At 39.8% G+C, this 21,033-nt stretch overlaps 1 protein-coding gene across 1 annotated transcript; it reads right to left on the reverse strand.

Annotated features, from left to right (window-relative positions):
* Window positions 1–2,130: 2,130 nt before the first annotated feature.
* On the reverse strand, window positions 2,131–10,462 carry LOC124612454. The gene is made up of 4 exons (XM_047140683.1): window positions 10,308–10,462; window positions 4,455–4,693; window positions 3,821–4,075; window positions 2,131–3,211 (listed from the first exon to the last, which is right to left on the reverse strand). Exons 2-4 carry the CDS (start codon window positions 4,689–4,691, stop codon window positions 2,834–2,836), a joined length of 870 nt encoding a protein of 289 aa, XP_046996639.1. The 5' UTR covers window positions 4,692–4,693; window positions 10,308–10,462; the 3' UTR covers window positions 2,131–2,833.
* Between the last annotated feature and the right edge of the window lie 10,571 nt (window positions 10,463–21,033).

Below are 21,033 nucleotides of genomic sequence, written 5' to 3' on the forward strand. Positions count from 1 at the left end.
CTGATTGGAGTTACGGTCAGCTAGCAAGGCATGCTTTAACAGCTCAATTGGTAGTGTCTTCAACGTCTATGAAGGACAAGTACCCATTTTGATTCCTGGTCCAGTACTTTAAGTTTAACATCTTAGGGAGCTTTATTGCACTGTATATTATGCTGGTAGGTAAAATATTTATTCTAACTGCAGATAAACCAACAAAAACTAAACAAGAGAAGTTGCTCCATTTGTGTTTTATGTGGTCATATGAATGCCTTTGTCTATGATCGTAACAAAATGTCATTCCAGACCATCAGAAAACAGCTACATTAATACTAATAAGCCCATCAACATTAATAAATGAAGTTAAAATGATGAAATTAAGAATGACAGGCCTTTAAGTTTAATACTTTGCATATTTTGTTCAAAGTGTTTATAAGCTACCTACAGAAGACATCATGCGACAACAGACTGAGTGAAGATAAACACTCAGAATATAACAAAGGCCTTGAGTGAAAAATGATACTGTGTTCAAGTTCTTGCTTATGTTCACAATCTGGTTTATATATCTACATGCCATGCAGCACTCCAGTGGTGATGGTTATCTTTACTTATTCCATTTCTCTACATTCCACTTGGAATTTTATAGTATCATATTACAAATGTTAAAACTATTTCAAATAATTATGTTTGCTGATGACTAGTGTAATCAAACATACAATATACCAGGTGCTAGGATGAAAAACACCCTCTAAATTTTCCAAAGACCAATGCTATGAAATTCAAAATAAGTAATACTGTCTTGACAACTCCTAAAAATGTATATTAATTGTACAAATGTATTAAAAGAAACTTTAAAGTCCCATCATTTCAAAATTGGTAAAGGCTAACTTACTTTAAGTAGTTTTGAATGCTAAACGTATATCTTTATCTTTGTTGTGCCCTGGAGACAAAAATGTGAGTGATTTATGTATATTGCTATTTTGTTCGTTTATAGAACAACTGCAAGAGATAAAAGTAATGTTTCTGCAAAAGCAGCTGGTACAAATATTTTGTAATGATTAACCAAAGTTTAGAGGCCTCAATGACAGCTCTGTAATTCGTTTCCATCAACATACATTTAATAGTGCTTATAACTAACTGTGATACACATAGCACACAAAAATAATTTTCATATAGGCTGTGTGTCCTTGTCTAAAATGTACAGCAGGAGTCCCTATATTGATGCCAAGATATGTTAACTAGTAAGCTGCCCACAAAAATCAAAACAAATATGAGATCCTCATGAATTCCAGAGCAGAATTAAAAAAAATTTAGTAGCCATTAGCCCTAAACATTTTTTTAAATTTATAAATTCTGGGACAAAAAATTAATATGAGCACTATATTAAAGTAGGCGTCATTCTTGGAATGTGTAGATAAAAATTTTCCATTTGTAAATGTCTTTCTGTTTACTTGAGGTAGCAGTGGCAAATTAAGACCAGCTATATAATATAACTGGTAACACATAGTGTCTCTTCACTACACAGGAAATTTATAAAAGCTACTTTTTCTGTTAACTTCTCACACACACTCCACCCCTACACCAACTTCTGTGCCATGAATAAACATTTTAAATACATTTCATCTATTTAACAACAGCGTACATCCAGTGAAAAAATTTTCCTTTTTTGTTTCATATTTGTGTATTCATGGGACTAATGGCCCAGTAGTTTTCTGGATCACTGTGATAAATTATAAGTAGTTACTTTTCTCTGTTATCTATCTAAGCCTAGAGAGTATATATGTCAAACAATGATTTGCTCTGTAATAAGGTACTTTAAACTAATAAAGCCTCACATTAAAATAACCTCTCAGTACGTACCTCAGAGCAACCTCAATGCTTTCAATTAGCATTCATTTTTGTCTGAGTGAAATAGATTAAGTTTTTGAATGATATGTTTTAGGAAGTGGGGAATAAAGACTAACAGAAGATGTAACACAGCTAGTTGACAAAGCTCATGAAAAGCTCACAGTTCACTTTCACCAGGTTTGGCATATTTGTATTATGTTCTGTGCATTCATCTCCAGATCTCATACCAAAAGGCAAGTAAAAAAAAAAAGTTATCCATGGCCAAAACAAACTGGAATTTTATGAACACATTAAAAGGTTTGGCAATAATTTTCAAAAGGCTGTATTCTGCAGGATAATGAGTTAACATCGAGGCTTACAATGAGTATGTACTAATTACGTCGAAGTATATATTTGTGATCAGGACTCAATATTTCATATATAGTTATTAAATTATTTATTGACTATGTATGTGGTTTAACAATGCCATAATGTTTTCTCAAAACCGAGCTAGATATAAGCACATTTCAAAATATATAAAGAAAATCTACAAAATTTTAAAATTATATCCACAGTGTTGACTTTTCATATGTTCATATACATTTTTAATTACTGTGTTATATACATTGAGAAACTAATACAACATGAGAATGTTTCTAAATATTACACTAACTTCAGTATTCTAAATGGGCAATGCTATTTTCTAACAGTATATACAAAAAATAGCTAACACAATTGCATTTGTTGTATGTACAAAATTTTGAAGAAATGTGCAAGATACAAACACACAACTGCTACTTAAATAAATATTAATATATTCTAATACACACACACATTCTTTCCACTGGCACAAATTTTTCTTCAACAGTTCACATTCATGGTATTTGATATCAGTTGATGGGTCAGTGGACAACTTAAAAATATACAAAAATTAAATTCATACCATATAACATATTGATATGAAATAAGGCAAAAGTAGACTTTACATTTCCTCTGACTTCCATACTGAATCAGAATCTGTATTTTGTTGTTATGCTTCTGCAGCAACTTCACCATTTGTACTTATTTCCTCTTTTGGTTTCTCAGCACTTTTACAACTGTCTTCATTGACACTGCTGCCATTGCTGCTGTTGCTGTTACTATCACCATTACTATCAATAACCATGTTTTCTTTTGTTGCTCCATTCAGCTTCTCTGCTATTTGTGGTATCAGCTTTTTGATTTTGGTGACCTCAGGACTATAACCCCATTGAATCATTTCAACATGTTCTTTGCTTGGCAGTCCTCTGTACTCTATATCAGTCTCAAATAAAGGAAGATGTTCAGTCTTTATGCGTGTTGAAATTTCCTTCAGATTCTTGTTGCGGTGTATGTCCCAGGTAATGCTATTTTCATCATCTTTGTCAACCTACCAGAGAAAAATTCATTAGTATATTGCATGTTATCATCAATATAAAAATTAAAGCCTTCAGCCTTTAGCACTAAGGTTGCCTTCATTGATGGTGTTTACTGCACTAAAAATGATTAAAGTGACAACTAATGAGATAGTTCTGAATATCTGTGTGGAGAAATGAACTAAAACAGCTATGTAGCTTCAAAGGAAGGTGTCTTAATTCTAACATCTGAATCATCAACACAGAAACTAAATGAACAAATATTGTATCACAGTGTTTTCAATGCAGAACCTAAACTCAGATACCTGTTGATGTAAGTGATTTAACAGTCCATTCCCCATTCTGTTAACACAATATTTTGAAGCAGATAAATGCATTCAAGGTGCAAGTTGAGTAAATTTGGATCTATTGATTTTCAACTGTCAAAAAAATTGCTCTCAGTGTTTACTAATGATATGTGGTTTTATTTGCCTGTCAGGTATTTACAACAAATACAGTGGCTTAATTTACTTTATTATATATTTTTTAAAGTCCTTTACAGTCAAGCTATCAGCAGCTACTTATGCTTTTAGTATCTGATGTTAGGTATTATATGACTTCAATGATAATGAAAAGCAAAATACCTTCAGTTGTCTTAGTTTTTTGTGATCGCCTTCTGCTTCTTTGTACACGTGAAGGAATGACTTTTCACCTTCCACAAAAACACCATAACGTTGTGCTAGTGGTTTATAGGCGTCAACAGTTTCCAGTGGAAGGTAGCTGAAGTTCTCTCTTGATCTATTGTGTGCTTTGTAATCATTAATCCAATTCTCAAAAACTTCAATTGCTTCTGTAAGATTGTGAACTTTTTCCTCATCTTTTGTACGTTTTAGAATAACCTGTGCAAAAAGAAATATATGCAGTAAGCTGAAGTTACACATTGAGTTATGTTATTGTCTAAATAATGGCTTTGAGAATAACTTTAAAGTGTACTGACATGAAAATTTAAAATGTATCTTTGCTTAAAGCAGTGAATGAATGTGTAAAATAAATTCATAGCAAGATAATACATCCAAACTCGTGCATGAGAAGAGAGGATAACAGGCCTAAGATAGCAGTTTTAGGTAGTGATGTACTAGAATGGCAGACCTTTTTTGAGGGGAATAACATATAAGACAAGTTACACTGACAATTTCTGTTTTGACAAGTTCAATAATTTGTAAGTCTAAAAGAACATAAAAAGTTAAGAAAGTTTTGTATATTTTATTTTTAATTTACCTTTGCTCGATGATACATGGAATTTATTATCTGGAACTGATACGAGATGTCACGACCATCAAGTAGCTTTAATGTCTCCAGTGCCTTGTCTTTGTCCTTAAAGCCTGCTCCCTGAAACGTGTTTTCATTTGTCTCTGAGCCAAATAATTGACCACCACTGCCCCATCCTGATTTCTTTTCCCCTTCCAGTGGGCTCTTTGAGGGGCTGTTTCTTTTCTCAGATTTTACTTTAGGCATAGCTGTAAGAAATAACAAAATTTAGCTTCCCTCTAGAAACAACAGCAGCTACAACTAATAAACAATATGATCTGAGACTTTGTATGGCAATGTAACAGACTGATACTATGTAAACTACCAATCAAAGCACACACTACTAATTTGGGGTATCAATGCAATACTGTGAATCTAGAAGGTGACAGAACACAATGCAATGTACCACGATATTCCACTAACAAGCCTGTTTCGCCAAGTCGCCGGTGAATTGCTGTAAACGTTTACGGGGATGGGTGGCTTCTTGCTGGGTATCATTCCTCGTACAACCGTCAAGCTACATGCGCTTTACCATGAGCTAGGCCATACACAAAAACCATATGTCTTTGTTCTTCAAATGATAAATCCCAAGGCCAAGTGGAGCATGTGGTGCCAAGTTTCCATAGTTTAAAAATGGCGCACTGTCAACCTACACAACATTAGTAGTTTTGGTTCTTACTGGCATCAGCTATCCAGGGTTAAAATTTCGTGACAATTTTTCTCCAACCTATTTAATCTAATTCTGTAATCAATTGCCCTAAGGCTGGAGCCTATATAGGAAGGTAAGCCACGTGTGCTATTGTGAATTGGATAATCTGCTTTGGCTATTCATATTTTGATAGTTTGCATATGTGTTTGTATGTCTGAGATAAAAATGGGATACAACTCTTAACTTACTTGTACAAAACACACTCAAAATAGTTAATGTACCTTGTCAATGATAATTAATGTTTTGCACAATTACTGTATCGTGCACAGCTGATCCTTGCCTGGATTCTTTCTCCTGCATTACAGACCAGTGCACTGCATGTCAAGCTGTTACATGGGCATCAGTCAAGTCTACATTTACAGTCAGTAACATTACAGCACAATTTACATACTAAAATAGTGTTTACCAATTCTGTCAGCCTGCTTTCTCTTTAGTTCACCAACAGTTTTGAAAGCTTACATGTTCCAGAAAATTATTCAGATTTTACTATCATAGCCTTCCTCTGGGTTTTGTCTGGCTTCCTTATTATGCAGACCATATCTTAGTAAGCTGCGCCTATTATGTATCTTTTTCACAGAGAGCAGCAGTATCTAAAAAATGATAAAGTAAAAGACTTCTTCACTTGGTATACAGAGTCTACTTAGAACCCTATCAAGAAACACCAACATGACATCTGCTCCAGAATGAGACTTTTAATGCACTACCGTGGCTTAAAACATTTCAGTAGACCATCTTCTGACTGTAGCAACTATAAATTTATTGCGATGAGAAAACTTTGTTAGCTAGATGTCTGCACAATCAATTACTTTATGGATATCCTCATTAATGATTACTTTGTGGGTAAGTGCTAAAGAATAGTGTCAACATTATAATATTTTCGTCAAACAGTGCTAACTGAAATCAATGAATGGAATTAAATGAAGCAATGCCTGTTACAATAAGAAGTGTAGCATATTGAGATGATTTAACACTGTGATTAACATACATCTGCTTGTGATTAACATTTAACAATATTCAACATGTGATAACTTGTACAATGTCTTCATGCAACCTCGTAATGTTGAAGAAATGGTGTGCAGAAAATTTCACAAAACTTGTTTTAGTCATTGCGACTGAATGATTTAATGTGCTAAGATTTCTCATCATTTGCAGGCTATATTATAAATGTGGCTATGATGTAAATTACAAGCTCTATTAGTCCCTTATTAAAAACTGGATATGAAATTTCTTCTTAGCAAAAGGCCTTAAACATAAACAGGGAACACAAATGTTTTATGCCATTCTTAGATGCAGAAAGAAATTTGTTAAAATTTGATGTGACTGGGCACCAAAATACCTACAGCCATTATTTCACGGCAAATTGCTACAACTCAGAACTTAGAACATCCACAGATTTGGATCAAAGATTTGTGGATGCAGATAGCATTTCTCACATTTGCACAACTATGTATTACACTACATTTGTTTGTGCTTAGGGGATAATCATTAGTGAATGTTGCAATCTTTGATTTTCTAGATGATTTTGGATTTCACAGCAGTGCCCAGAATACAACCACATATCTCCACAAGTGGATGGGGTGGGGGTGGGGCAACAGGAGGCCTTGCCCTCTCCTGAAATCTTTATCCATGATTTGTATTCATGACAGAAGTCTCACTAATATCTAGCAATGACTGTCTGAGACTGTAGAAACTGTATATTGAACACTGCCAAGGCCAGTATAAAATACCATTTCTTTAGCAGCCAATCTTGCATTTTTTTTTCTCTTTTGTGTGTAAAGCTGTTCATGAGAAATCATGTTGATTCCTTGGTGAGGTAGTTATGGCACTTTTCCACAGTCAAGGTGTGTGCGAATCTTTACAGAACAGTGCCTAAATAGTGCCCTCAGTCTCTTTTATGGCACTTCATGTTAACACTCTTATTGAGTTCCAAAAAGGAACTGATACAACACCCTGATATGTAGATTCCTGACACAACCTAAACATGGTAGCAGTATTTGTGTCCATCATCCTTCTGCAATGTCCTTAAACAAAAAAATTGGACATGCAGAAATTGCAATAAACTTAGTCAGGTGCTCACATATGAAGTTCTGTAAGCAAGCAAAGGGCTGTAGAGGGCTTTAAAGTTGGATAAGACTTAACTTTTATTCTCTGTTTCTCTACTTTGATGTGTATCTGCTGCTAGTTATTTTTGCTGATATCCAAAAGCATTTGAGCAGTTGGTCTGATTTGTTTTTCTATCTCACATTAAGAAGGTATGAATAAATATTTTTGTAATTATTTTCTAGCTTCATTTTGTACCTGATTGGATTCTCTGGGTTAAAGCATATGAGAATCTAATTTCAAATTGAAGAATCATAAAGACGACACCTCTATTCATATTAATAACATTAAAAAATATACTTTGTATTTATTGATTGCGTACCGTTATTGTTTTCCTATCACAAATGCACATCAGCCTTTTGATGATCAATAAGTTTTGGAGCACTTCTTATGAAATGTAGCTCTTGGGCTCATGACAAACTGGTAATCTTGTTGAATCAATTAATGGCAATTTTGGACTCTTGCTCCCGCTTGGCAAAATATCGGCGGCCGCCCATGGATACAATTTGGTACAGCAGCATCCACTATAGGTCAGTGGATTGAGCCTACAGCGTGATCTCTCTTTTTGCTTTTCAAAGAATCTTCGATGGACTTCATGTTAATGACAGGACACGCTGTAATAGGCTAATTTACGAACTCTCAGTTCGTGAAGTAGTAGTTTACAGAGTGGCCCCTGGGTAGGCTGAATTAAAGCCTTCGCGTGAGTTTTCGGCCAAAAGTCGAGGGACGTGCGCAGTGACGCAATGCAGCGGCGGACTCCCGAGGGAGCCCCAGCGGTACTCGTTTGCGTGACAGACAGTCATTTGGTGTTTGGCCATGGCCTATTCCTGTTTCACTGGACACACACACACACACCCCCAGAGCGGCCGTGACGTAATGCATGAATGTCTCGCTACGGTTTGTCATCACGAATCGTATAATAAAAACACTATGCCCCTCAATTTATATATCAACACAGGGCAACCACAAGCGTTGAATTAAAGTTACGATGCAAAATGAGACCGCAGAGACGGCAGTTCAGGGTAAATAGATAAATAAATTCACACATCATGCAGATTTAAATCAAAGTTGGAAGACTGATATGATAGCTTAAGGATAGGATGGCCAGCTAACTCTATAGTATATGGCAATTCATTTCTGAAAGTGACGATGGTTTCACAAGTGCAGATAGCCAGATGACACGATATTATTAAATCGAAACATTTATTCATCTTCGTTATTGAGAACTGTAATATGACTACCTTTTCTATATCCACGGTCGTACATCAGCATTACGGTGCAATAACCACAAATACATTTGTGGTGAAGGCAAATATCATACAGATCTGTTGGAAGAATCCAAATTGATTATATTGTTTAGAGGAAGAAGAGTGCTATAAAAAAAATCTCGTCCGAGCAACTCTTCAGTTTTGTTAGTCTGGGCACCTAATCGAGCTGAATTTATTCACAGTCACCGTCGTACATCACAAATATTCAGCTACTCTCTCGATACATACTATGCATATACGCAATAGGTTACACAGAGCTGGACAAGAGTACGAAAGAAAATCTGCCATGGTCTCTTAATTATCAGTACCGGTATTCAAATAGGAATTTAGGGAAGACACCGAAATTTAAATTTGGATGGGCAATTCGGGATTTGAAATTTCGTGAATGTGAATTCACTGCGTTAAGTATTGTGCTACTTCAATACAAAACTGAATGCAGAGAAATGAATGAAGTGCGAGTCGTCACAGCATTGTTTATGAACACGAGGTGTTAAGTATAACGAACCCGAATACGAGATTCTACACGAAAAGATACCGGTAATCTTAAAATTCCAAGAACGTTCGAAAAAGAGTAAATAAATAACTGCTCCCTCCAACATGAATTTTCCGTTATGACCATGTCGATAGAATAGGAGAAAAATTAGCTAATAGTAACGCGTACATAGTTATTCTACGCACCGCTCGCGAACGGATTACAGAAAAAAAGAGTAGAATATGGCTGCTAAACTCCGCCACAGCTATATCGGAGCTTACGTAGATCATATCTAGAAGTAAAACTTTTTTGCTTTCCGATAAGCGGTGTAAACATACCGTTCAACCTGTTTCTGTTGAGAACATGGACGTGGTCATTCGTGACACGGGGCTTACTACTTGTGTGAAGGCGGGCAAGTGCTTTACAGGTTTTTCAGTCCGACTATAGATACTATGTCTCACATTTGTGCACTCCACTTGGTTTGGTCAACAATTCGAAACACTGTTAGACAGGGACTTTGTGAAGACTACGCCGTCCTGCGCCTTGTCTCTAGTGTTACGATTGACAGGCAACCGATGGAGCAACAATGTACATCACACACCAGTCTTTCCTCTTAGAGGAAACGAGCCAAGAACATAAATTAGTTCTTTGGAGAACGAGACTGTTTTGCACACTAATGTACGCAAGAAAAGCGATTGGGCCACTCTAATAGTAACACCGAGTGCAACTAACAACATCCTCACAAATATGTAAAATTCTCCCTTCCAAAACATTTAAAAACACGCTTCAGAAACAAGTGTGCTCCCGCATCCAGTAATCAGTTTTGTTTGCTACACCGCGGGTTTAAGTTCAATGTCTCATTTCGTTGCCACCCACGCCTTTCGCGTTTAAATTTTTATACAAGTTAACAATGGGCGTACTCACATTCTAACTCAAAAGACAGAAAAGTGCTTTTGTTTGGTGTAGTCGAAACAGTTGTCCGTGCGACTAAGTAATACATGCCAATAGACAAAATAAATTTTTTCACAGTATTAAGTACATTATGCCCGCAGTTAATTTATTGCATGATGTTGAACACTGTATGCGAGATAATTTCAAAATTTACGTGAAGTTTCTTATAACAGTTTCTTCATTGGTCCCTAACTATGGCGTTAAGCGCCTGCACTATGAAGTATCAGCGTATACACAGTGCTCACATGTCAACGTTAAGAAAGTAAACAATACGTATTGTTACACACTCGGGGCACTTCGTTGTGTAAAACAACTGGACTCACCTGGTGTTGTGTTGGTAAAGTTCCCTGGTTGGATACAACGCTAACAAGACGCAGTGTTTCTTGCCGAAGTGTCCGCCTGCGGTTGACCGACTGAAGCGTCGCACACGCAGTTAAGTGCAGGCCTCGGGACGGCGGCAGTGGTGGCGGGATGGGGCGCCAAGGCCGGTCAGGTCTCAGGGGGGGGGGACGTAGACAGGGACAGAGCGATGCAAGCCGCGTGGGGTAGAGCAAGACGGCGCCAATAACAAACACCGCACAGGCTGCAGTCAGCGCGCCAAAATAGAGAGTGACGTAAGCGCTCCTCGTCACGGCACGCAACTGTTGCTGATGTCATGGATACCGGCGCGCGCAGCCGCTTGTTGGCCCTCTGTTCGAATTTCGCGCTAGCCGCAGTCTTGCCAACATCAAGCTTCTTAGCCGCGTCACTCCCGGGGCATGACAGAATTTAAAATACTGCTTTTTTGTTGTTATATAGTGTTTCTAATGACAAAGAAATATTCCTCCATTAAACTGTCGCTTCTGTTTTAACACTTGACTCAGTTCTCTTTGCAACCGAGAGAAAAGCATGAGCACCTAATGTTAGCCAACATTTTCTTTCGCTGAATGATGTAGTGCAGGAACTGTAGGTGTGTATGGAGAGGGAGAAGTCGTAGTGCTGTGGTAACTCGATTCAGCTATTAGCGTGGTCACTCTGAATGCTGTCATTGATATAAATGGTTCTTAACCGACTTCAGAATAGCAACTGCTGTCTTCGTACCTTTGAAATCAGTTTTAACGCTGTTGGGAACTGCTCGTTTTATTGTTAACAAACAAAAAGTATTGGCATCAACGTGAAAATGTATGAAACTTTAGACGTAATTTATAAGCTATTAGTAAGTATCAAGGGTATAATTACAATTATCATTAGTCATTCGATAACTGTTCCCGAATTCAGGCCTCTTCAACACTTTTCCATGTGTTACGGTCATAACCGATACAATCAATGCTGCTCTCCGTATATTTTCTATTTGATCTGTACCCACCTTCTGTTAGGTTGTCGCTTCACTTATTTATTCTCTCTTGGGATGCAACAAAGAGCTTCAGTGGTCTACCCACAAACATTTCGCCTGGTTACGTTTTACTCATCCTTTTCATTTTCATTGGAATCATAAGTAAGCATTCCACTTAAGTTGCTTCCCCGATCCATTTCTTTTTTTTTTGTCTCCCTACAAGTAATTCCCAACATACAACATTCTATTGCTCGCGGAGTTTTCAAATGGTTTTAGCATTTCAAGTCCACGTCTTACCGCGATAGACCCAAGTCAAAATTCGTTATACACACTAGTTGTTCAGGCACATTAAAAAGCGTCGTGTTGAGGATAACACTATTTAAGTTACCAAAAAAAATTCGAGAATATTTTACTCTTTTGTTTATTTCTCTTCCTATATTTTCAGTCGTTGTTTTCAACTGCCCTAAATACAACTGGTCCTGTGACTTCATTGCAAATTTGTACTACTTTCTTCTCCATGATCGTAGTCTTATTATAACGGATTTTCAGGTTTATTGGAAAACTTACTCTATCAAATTATTCCACTCGTGTTTAAAGTTTATTTGCGCTAGAGGCAGACAGCAAAACGAAGGAGGCTGAGCTACGTCACCGGCCGCGTTGTGGCCGAGCGGTTCTAGGCGCTTCGGTCCAGAACCGCGCGACTGCTACGGTCGCAGGTTCGAATCCTGCTTCGGTCATGGATGTGTGTGATGTCCTTCGGTTAATTAGGTTTAAGTAGTTCTACGTTCTAGGGGACTGGTGACCTCAGGTGTTAAGTCCCATAGTGCTTAGAGCCACTTGAACCATTTTTGAGATACGTCGCCCCTGACGCGACGGTGGCGGAGAACTAGGTTTCTACCCGGGAGACTCAACCTAGTAACGGTCCGGACATCACCCATGAGACTATCCAACACGTTTATTGAACGTTTTTCTAAAAATGTGAATGTAAGAAAGGAGATTTCATATATAGAGGTTTGAATTTATAGTTGTAGTAGTCAGCGAGCATCATTTGTGGAGTGCAGGTATCCTTGGTTCCCTTCAGGTAAATGAGCTCCCTTCTCCACCGCGGAACGAAGACAGCCAGAAGAAAATCAGTTCTTGTACCTGGTACCGACTTCCTTTATTGACTTCTCGAACTGTTGACAAGCTAACATCGTCGTAATCTTCTTACGTAATCCCCAACAGCTAAGAGTAGAACTTTCTGGAGCGTTGTGCGATTTATCCGATGTAGGAGTACGTTCTGTGGAACCAACTTTGGCTAGTCAGTTAAAGTTACGTGATCTGCCTGACACAGTTGCTAGCAAACAAGCAAGGAAACCTATTTTATGAGCTTAACGATCTATTATGTATGTAGTTCTGTTACATTCGCGAATAACATCTACATCTACATTTATACTCCGTAAGCCTCCCAACGGTGTGTGGCGGAGGGCACTTTACGTGCCACTGTCATTACCTCCCTTTCCTGTTCCAGTCGTGTATGGTTCGCGGGAAGAACGACTGTCAGAAAGCCTCCGTGCGCGCTCTAATCTCTCTAATTTTACATTCGTGATCTCCTCGGGAGGTATAAGTAGGGGGAAGCAATGTATTCGATACCTCATCCAGAAACGCAGCCTCTCGAAACCTGGCGAGCAAGCTACACCGCGATGCAGAGCGCCTCTCTTGCAGAGTCTACCACTTGAGTTTGTTAAACATCTCCGTAACGCTATCACGGTTACCAAATAACCCTGTGACGAAACGCGCCGCTCTTCTTTGGATCTTCTCTATCTCCTCCGTCAACCCCGACAGTAGGGTGTTAGACGAGATCTGCTCTCAAGGCCCATTCTGGCTCTTGACGGACTTGGGTATATCCCATTGACACGTATTCCTCTTTAGCTTTGTCAATATAAAGATCTAGAACTGCCTCTAGGGTTGCTGAAAAGTGCTTAGGTACTAATTTTTATTGTTATAAACGACATTAACAAATTATTAAAACTTTTCTGGGATTTTGGGAGAGGTCCTGAAATGGATTTTTGCCTCTATGGTCGGTTCAGACTCTTGTTTTGCTCTGTGGCAATCCAGGGTGTTTCAATTAATGCAGGCCTTTCCGGGATAATATGCTTTGCTTTGTACCTAATACCATAATAATTGTGAAAGTATGTTGTTGGCGCTCACTTACATAGGGAGAAATGATCATAATAAAATACGAGAAATCAGAGCGCGGACGGAAAGATTAAGTGTTCTTTTTACCTGCACACTGTTCGAGAGCGAAACGATAGAGGGGTAGCTTGAAGGTGGTTCGATGAAACCTCTGCCAGGCGATTAACTGTGAATAGCAGAGTAGTCTTGTAGATCCGCTCGCATCGCTCACGTAGGAATCGTGTGAATAAGATTAGAATAACTGCTGCGCGCACAGAGGATTTCCTAATAAATTTCGTTATACTGGTAATACGAGTATACCGCGCGGTAACTTCCTTTTTAACAATTCCTCTAGGTGCATATATGTTTGTAGAGCTGTAAGCGGACTTGAAACCATAGCTCCTCTACTTCAGTTTTGCCGGAATTAAATCTGCTTGAATTCTGTGTTAGATGTGACATGATGGCCTGTTTGTGTCTTTCTGCATGTTTTGTAGCCTCTCGTATGGTGGTTTTGTGAAATTTTGTCATGGTTACGTTATCCAGACTGAACGTGAATGTTCTCAATACGATTACCTATTCGTCACGAATAAACATACATCTTTCCTCCTCAGATTTTTTTTTTAAATTACGTTTTCTAGATGGTTCAAATGCTTCAAATGGCTCTGAGCACTATGGGACTTAACTGCTGTGGTCATCAGTCCCCTAGAACTTAGAACTACTTAAACCTAACCAACCTAAGGACATCACGCACATCCATGCCCGAGGCAGGATTCGAACCTGCGACCGTAGCGGTCACGCGGTTCCAGACTGTAGCGCCTAGAACCGCACGGCCACTCCGACCAGCTTTCTAGATGGTTTTCGTCCGACACTTAAGAGCTGCAAATTTTCTAGACTGTTGATGAATAGTTGTAATCTCCTTCAATTATAATGACACTTCTGAGGTACAAAGTGCTAGTTCACGGAGAATTTCTTAAAAATTTTGTTGATTAGATATTCAGCTACGTGTGTCTGCACGTTGAGTTAGTCACCGGTAAAACATCCAACTGCACTTTTTAGCCTATCCCGACAGTAAATCTTGGACAAATGAATTCGCACGCAAACTCAGTCCCACGCGTCTTTTTCTGTCTACAATAACAAAAACTCCTCTTATTCCATTTTCTTCTTCTTTCGTTAAACACTTAGTTTTGTCCAATGAATATCACTGTTATCATTTTCGAGCATTAGTTACGATTCTCAGAGGAAGACTTCGTTTTTATCTCGGTGTATTTAGTCTTATAATCTACTACAGTTAATAAATATTTCCAAATTCCATTTTCTAACGAATATGCATTGCCTTTACTTGGCAAAGAGTGGCAGGAGATGTATTGTTAATAAAAGGCTGTCAGCTTGTTGTACGAATGAATTTTATTAATATAAACATTTCAGAGCGAAATGTGAACTCAGAACTCCAGCTTTCGTCGCGAAATACATACAGGTCAAAATCAAATTCCATCACAGAAAGTTGACACATTCACTAACAGAATATACACGATGTCTCAGAAAGATTCATCCGACGTTTTGACACACCGTGTTTATTTAGTTATGTTTCAAAGATCACACTGCTGTTACTTTCCCGTTCCAATCAATTTCGATACAGAGTACTATAGCCTTTCTTTTCGGATAATGTGCGTACGACCAAACAAATCAGAAAAAAGAAAGAACGATAGTTTTCACAGTTATCACTCAGTCATCATACACATGTTATGCATCAGTTCGTTTCCGTTAAGCGTAGTCTCTTTTGCAATTCATAGGAACACATCGTGATAATACTGTCAACAATGTAGGGCGAAGGGGGAATAATTTGCCAAACGCGTCGTAAGTGAATTAGAATTCGGTTCATGAATAATCGCCATGTGATGCAACTTTCGAACTGAGAACAACGACCGACAGAACGGGAAGAGAAATAGAAGCCCAATTTAAGAGGAGGGGCAACAATAATTTCGTGTGGCTCACTGGCCCGGTACAAGTCTTGCAATTGGACGCCATTTCGGCGACTTGCATGTCCCTACCCCAGTTATACAACCGGGGAAAGGGAATTACAGTTTAACGTAGAATCCGAACCACGTGTTGTATCTGGCGACGCCTCACATCGTTGAGAGAGTTGAAGAAGAGGAATGAGGAGCCCGGTCACCGACTATAAATTCCTCGGGTAACCAGGAAGCTACGAGAAGCTCACGGAATATGAATGTTCTTTAGCGGCACGTTGCCCTGGCAGTTCGGCAGCAACGATTGGTATGCCGCAAAGGATTATATGGCGTCAGGGCGTTGGCTTTACAGTCCACTGAGAATGTCTGCGACAATACCAATTGGCGTGAAACATCATTCTGTTACCCTGCTGAAAGCAGGCCTTTCGTGGCACGATTCCGTGTGACACTGGAAGTGTTGGGGAACATTCCCGAGCCATCATTTAGAAGCTACACTTAGTTGACGGACACAGGTTGAAGAAAGTCCAAGATGCGCACCGACATCTCCACAACGCCCTACAGAAACTCAAAAGGAGTCTTTCGATGATCATGTACAGTGAGTAGTGAACTATGTAGCTCAGTGGTTCCCACCCTTTCAGAAAACATTAATCCTGAATCCAATCAGATATTAGCTGCTGTATGGGCCCCTCCCTCCATCATCATCTTTAGAGCCTAGCTTAACATTAGAGTGAAACCGAGTTTTATTAGAACATTTTCATTTTTTGAACGGTAGAAGATAAAAGTTTAGTTTTTGTAGGTGTTTTATTAAACCATGAACTAATGAGTCAGTGAAACAATTGGAACTGCTTATTTACAACATTATTTTTTATAGAGCGACGGAGCAATTTTTGCTGCATTGTGAGTGCTACCTACAACTACACCTCAGAAAAGAAAGCTAACCACCCACAATGATGGTAGACTTTTGCTATAAAGCATGCTTCCTCTGCATCGCTTCTCTCCCTAGCGACACCCAAATCCTATACCCCGTTTAAAATCAACCAAATTAACATGTATGAACAATACTTATGTTTGTAGATCGCTTGATTGCTGGACTCCTTAATTCAGAACTGGCAGAAATAGGCAAACTTCAGGTTGCCAATGCTATTGTGTCTGACCAGTGATACTACTAAAATAATAATACTGTGTAGCCTCTACAGCAATGCAGTGCCCATTACATGATTGTTATTGTATCGTGATGTCAATTAGTTCGTTTATTCGTTGCGAAGTGAATTATGAAGCAATTTCTGATCCGTTGCGGTAACTACCTACAACTCTAAGAGGCATTTTCACGGAATATTTAAGCATAATTACATGTGGATAAGTCTCAGTTTTACCGTTACAGGTGCACGATACGAAGCCAAAAGTATGTGTGGACTATGTGAGGAAATGTTCATAAAGCCGTTTCACAAGATGGAACCACCATATTTTGTCACACATTAATGCTACTCGTATTTGAGGAAAAAAACAATTATTTGTTCCATTTGACTGATGAAGTCTTCCAATTGACCATCCAGACGTGGCACGTAGTAATTCCATGGAAATTATTTATGACGCGTTTCGAGTCATCATCAACAGATAACAGGCAAATTTTACACAACAGACAAATTAGAAAAGCTAATACATAATAATTACAAGACCCATGTGATATCAGGAACGGAAGTACATGCTAATTACAAGTACTTACAATATGCTTAGGAAAGCTCATACAAGTGAGCAGTACAAGAAAAACGTACAATCTCATGTGCAGTTGCCATTAGGCGTATTTGCGAAAGATGGTGATTGGAGACTTCGCATGCCAGACTGAAGACAGCAGACTCGAGGACCGTATTATATCAGCTTGGTCTTGGGATGGCTTAGACGTCAAACATAGATACAAATAATATAAGAAACAACGCAAATTTCTGACCACATTACATCCGGTTTTTTTTTTCAATAAGCGACATCTCGGCAATGGACAAATAGAACATAGAATACATTACGTTGCGAGTCAAAACCTGTCACGGGACATAAGGTCGTGCAGCACATTACGCAACTAGGTACAATGTCCAAATATTCGATGTCAAAAACAAAACCTATCGAGAACTAGTAATTTTTTCAATTGTGTCAGGCTGGACTGGGGATAGATAGGAAAACGGGTGGTGGGGTGGGGTGGTGGGGGGAAGGGGGGGAGGGGGTAGTGAGGGCAGGGTAGGTATCGCTCACTTGTATGAGGTTTCCTAAGCATATTGTAAATACTTGTATCTAGTATGTACTTCCGTTTCTGATGTTACGTTGGCCTTGTAATTATTATGGCAAGTTCTCTTTTTTTCGAATTTGTCTTTTGTATAAATTTTGCTACAATTATCTGATGATGATGACTCGAAACGCGTCATAAATGAAGTTTTTGGCGATCAAGACGTTTACATGGAATTGCTCCATGTAATTATTGATAACTGATGTAATCAATATTACAGTCTTACGAAATATTGGGTTGGTACATAAGTTCGTAGTGTTTTTCCATAAGTACAATAAACACAACAGATACGCATAAAAGAGATTTTAATCATCAATAATATGTCCTCTTTCACTATTTGCAACAGTCTGCCAATGTTGGGGTAACTTTTCGATTCCGCGACTGTAGCAATCATATGGTTTTGAGGCAAAGAATTCGTCAAGCCATGTGCGGAACCCATTTTCGTCTGCAAAGGAAGTTCTCTGGAGGTTGTTCGATAGAGCGGAGCCGGCCGTAATGGCCGCGCGGTTCTAGGCGCTTCAGTATGGAACCGCGCGACCGCTACGGTCACAGGTTCGAATCCTGCCTCGGGCATGGACGTGTGTGATGTCCTTTGGTTAGTTAGGTTTAAGTAGTTCTAAGTTCTAGGGGACTGATGACCTCAGATGGTAAGTCCCATAGTGCTCAGAGCCAGTTGAACCAGTTGATAGAGCGGAAAAGGTGAAAATCAAGAGGGCGCAAGATCAGGCGAATAAGGTGGAGCGGAATGACTTCTCAACCCAACGCCTGTTCAACGTTTTTTTGTCTGCCTAGCAGAATACAGGCGAGCGTTATCGTGGAGTAGCATTACTTCACGTAGTCTTCCTGGTCGTTGTTCTTGGACTGAGTGTATAAGACGTCTCAGTTGTTGGCAATAAATGTCGGCATTGATGGTTACACCTCGGGAAAGCAGTTCGTAGTGCACCACACGTTTTCTGTTCCACCAGATGCATAACATAATCTTTTGCGGATGTGCTCAGCTCATTGTACGGGGGGGGGGAGTGCTGCTTGGTTTGGGCTCAACCTTTCCGTTCTTTCCCTGGTATTAGCATAAAGACACCATTCCTCGTCACCAATATCGATACCGGATAGGAACGGTCGGTAATGTTCACGGGACAATTGATGACACGCAAGCAGAGATGCACACATGGTCATCCTCCGATTTGTGTAATTTTGCCTTAGCGCATGCGGTACTCGATTTTTGAACTTTCCTCAACGCAAGCAATGAAGTACGATGGTGAAATGACCACAGTTCATCTCATTTGCCAGTTATGGAATACACTGACATGGATCATCGTGGATTAACGCGTTTAGACGATCTTCATCAAACCACCAAGGGTCTTCCTGAACGTGGGGAGTCATCAATGTCAAAACGATCCTCATTAAAAAGAGAAAACCATTTTCTTGTCGTGCTATATCCAATGGCATTTTCCCCACACGCAGCGCAAATATTTCAGGCTACCTCCGCTGCTGTCATCCCTTTACTGAACAGAAGAATATGTCCATTTGGCACTCCAATTTCCAGGACCACAGCTCCACTCACTATCTCCAAATAACAATATGTAGACTCAAATAGCAACAGTGAATTACAAATAAAAAATGACATTCGGTAAGTAAACCCCTAGTATCCGGAATACCAGCATGCAAAAAGAAAATGCCACGAAATTATGTACCAACTTAATAGCTATAATAGTAATTACGTTTTAAAAAATGCACTGAAGCGCCAAAGAAACTGGTATAGGCATGGGTATTCAAAAACAGAGATACGTAAACAGGCAGAATACGAAGCTGCGATCGGCAACGCCCATATAAGACAAGTGTCTGGCGCATTTGTGAGATAGGTTACTGCTGCTACAATGGCGGGTTATCAAGATTTAAGTGAGTTTGAACGTGCTGTTATAATCGGCGCACGAGCGATGGAACACAGCACCTCCGAGACAGCGATGAAGTCGAGGTTTTTTCCGTACTACCATTTCGCGAACGTACCGTAAATATCAGGAATCACCGACATAGCTGCGGCCGGAAAAAAGATCCTGCAAGAACAGGAACAACGACGACTGAAGAGATCCGTTCAACGTGACAGAAGTGGAAACCTTCCGCAAACTGCTGCAGATTTCAACGCTGGGCCGTCAACAAGTGTCAGCGAGCGATCCATTCAGCGAAACATCATCGATGTGGGCTTTCGGAGCCGAAGGCCCACTCGTGTACCCATGATGACTGCACGACACAAAGCTTTACGCCCCGCCTGGGCCCGTCAACAGCGACATTGGACTGCTGATGACTGGAAACATGTTGCCTGGTCGGACGAGTCTCGTTTCAAATTGATTCGAGCGGAAGGACGTGTACGGGTATGGAGACAACCTCATGAATCCATGGACCCTGCATGTCAGCAGGGGACTGTTCAAGCTGGTGGAGGCTCTGTGGGCTTGCGCAGTTGGAGTGATATGCGACCCCTGCTACGTCTAGATACGACTCTGACATGTGACACGTACGTAAGAATCCTGTCTGACCACCTGCATCCATTCATGTCCTTTGTGCATTACGACGGACTTGGGCAGTTACAGCTGCACAATGCGACACCCCACACGTCCAGAATTGCTGCAGAGTGGCTCCAGGGACACTCTTCTGAGTGGGCCAACAAACTCCCCATACATGAACACTACTAGGCCTTCCTGGGATGCTGTTCAGAAGAGATCTTCACCCCCTCGTACTCTTGTGGATTTATGGCCAGCCCTGCAGGATTCATGGTGTCTATTCCCTCCTACTTCAGACATTAGTCGAGTCCGTGCCACATCGTGTTGCGACAATTCTGCGTGCTCGTGGGGACCCTACACAATATTATGAAGTACGAGTTACTTTGGCTCTTCAGTGTAATTTATTTCAGCGACCGGAACACAATCGTATCCTTTTGTTTTCACCCCTTAGTAAATTTCTTTTTACCCTATGGGGCAGGTTTCCCAGGATGGGAACCACTGGTCTAGCTGAACTACAGATCTCCGGCGCTATGCTAGGTGCAAATACGTAAGCGGCCACACGTTAATTGCAAGCGTCCACGTGAAGCGCTACCTGCCTGTAAGCGACAAACGCAGACATACAGAGGTGCTTACTTCATCCGGAATAGGCATTCTCCTTAAGATAGTCCCATCGCCGGCCTGTACCTAGAGCCTAGGCATTGCCTAGGACACTACATGAAGTCAATTATTCAAAAACAGTCTTAATCGCATTTATTATTATTATACCGCCAACCGTTTCAACCCAACGTAGGGGTCGTCAAACAGGAGTGACACCACCAGCAATCGACCAATGGTGTAAACGCCCAGAAGATGATC

This window comes from Schistocerca americana, chromosome 1 (genome assembly GCF_021461395.2).
Source record: "Schistocerca americana isolate TAMUIC-IGC-003095 chromosome 1, iqSchAmer2.1, whole genome shotgun sequence".
NCBI classification, from domain to species: domain Eukaryota; kingdom Metazoa; phylum Arthropoda; class Insecta; order Orthoptera; family Acrididae; genus Schistocerca; species Schistocerca americana.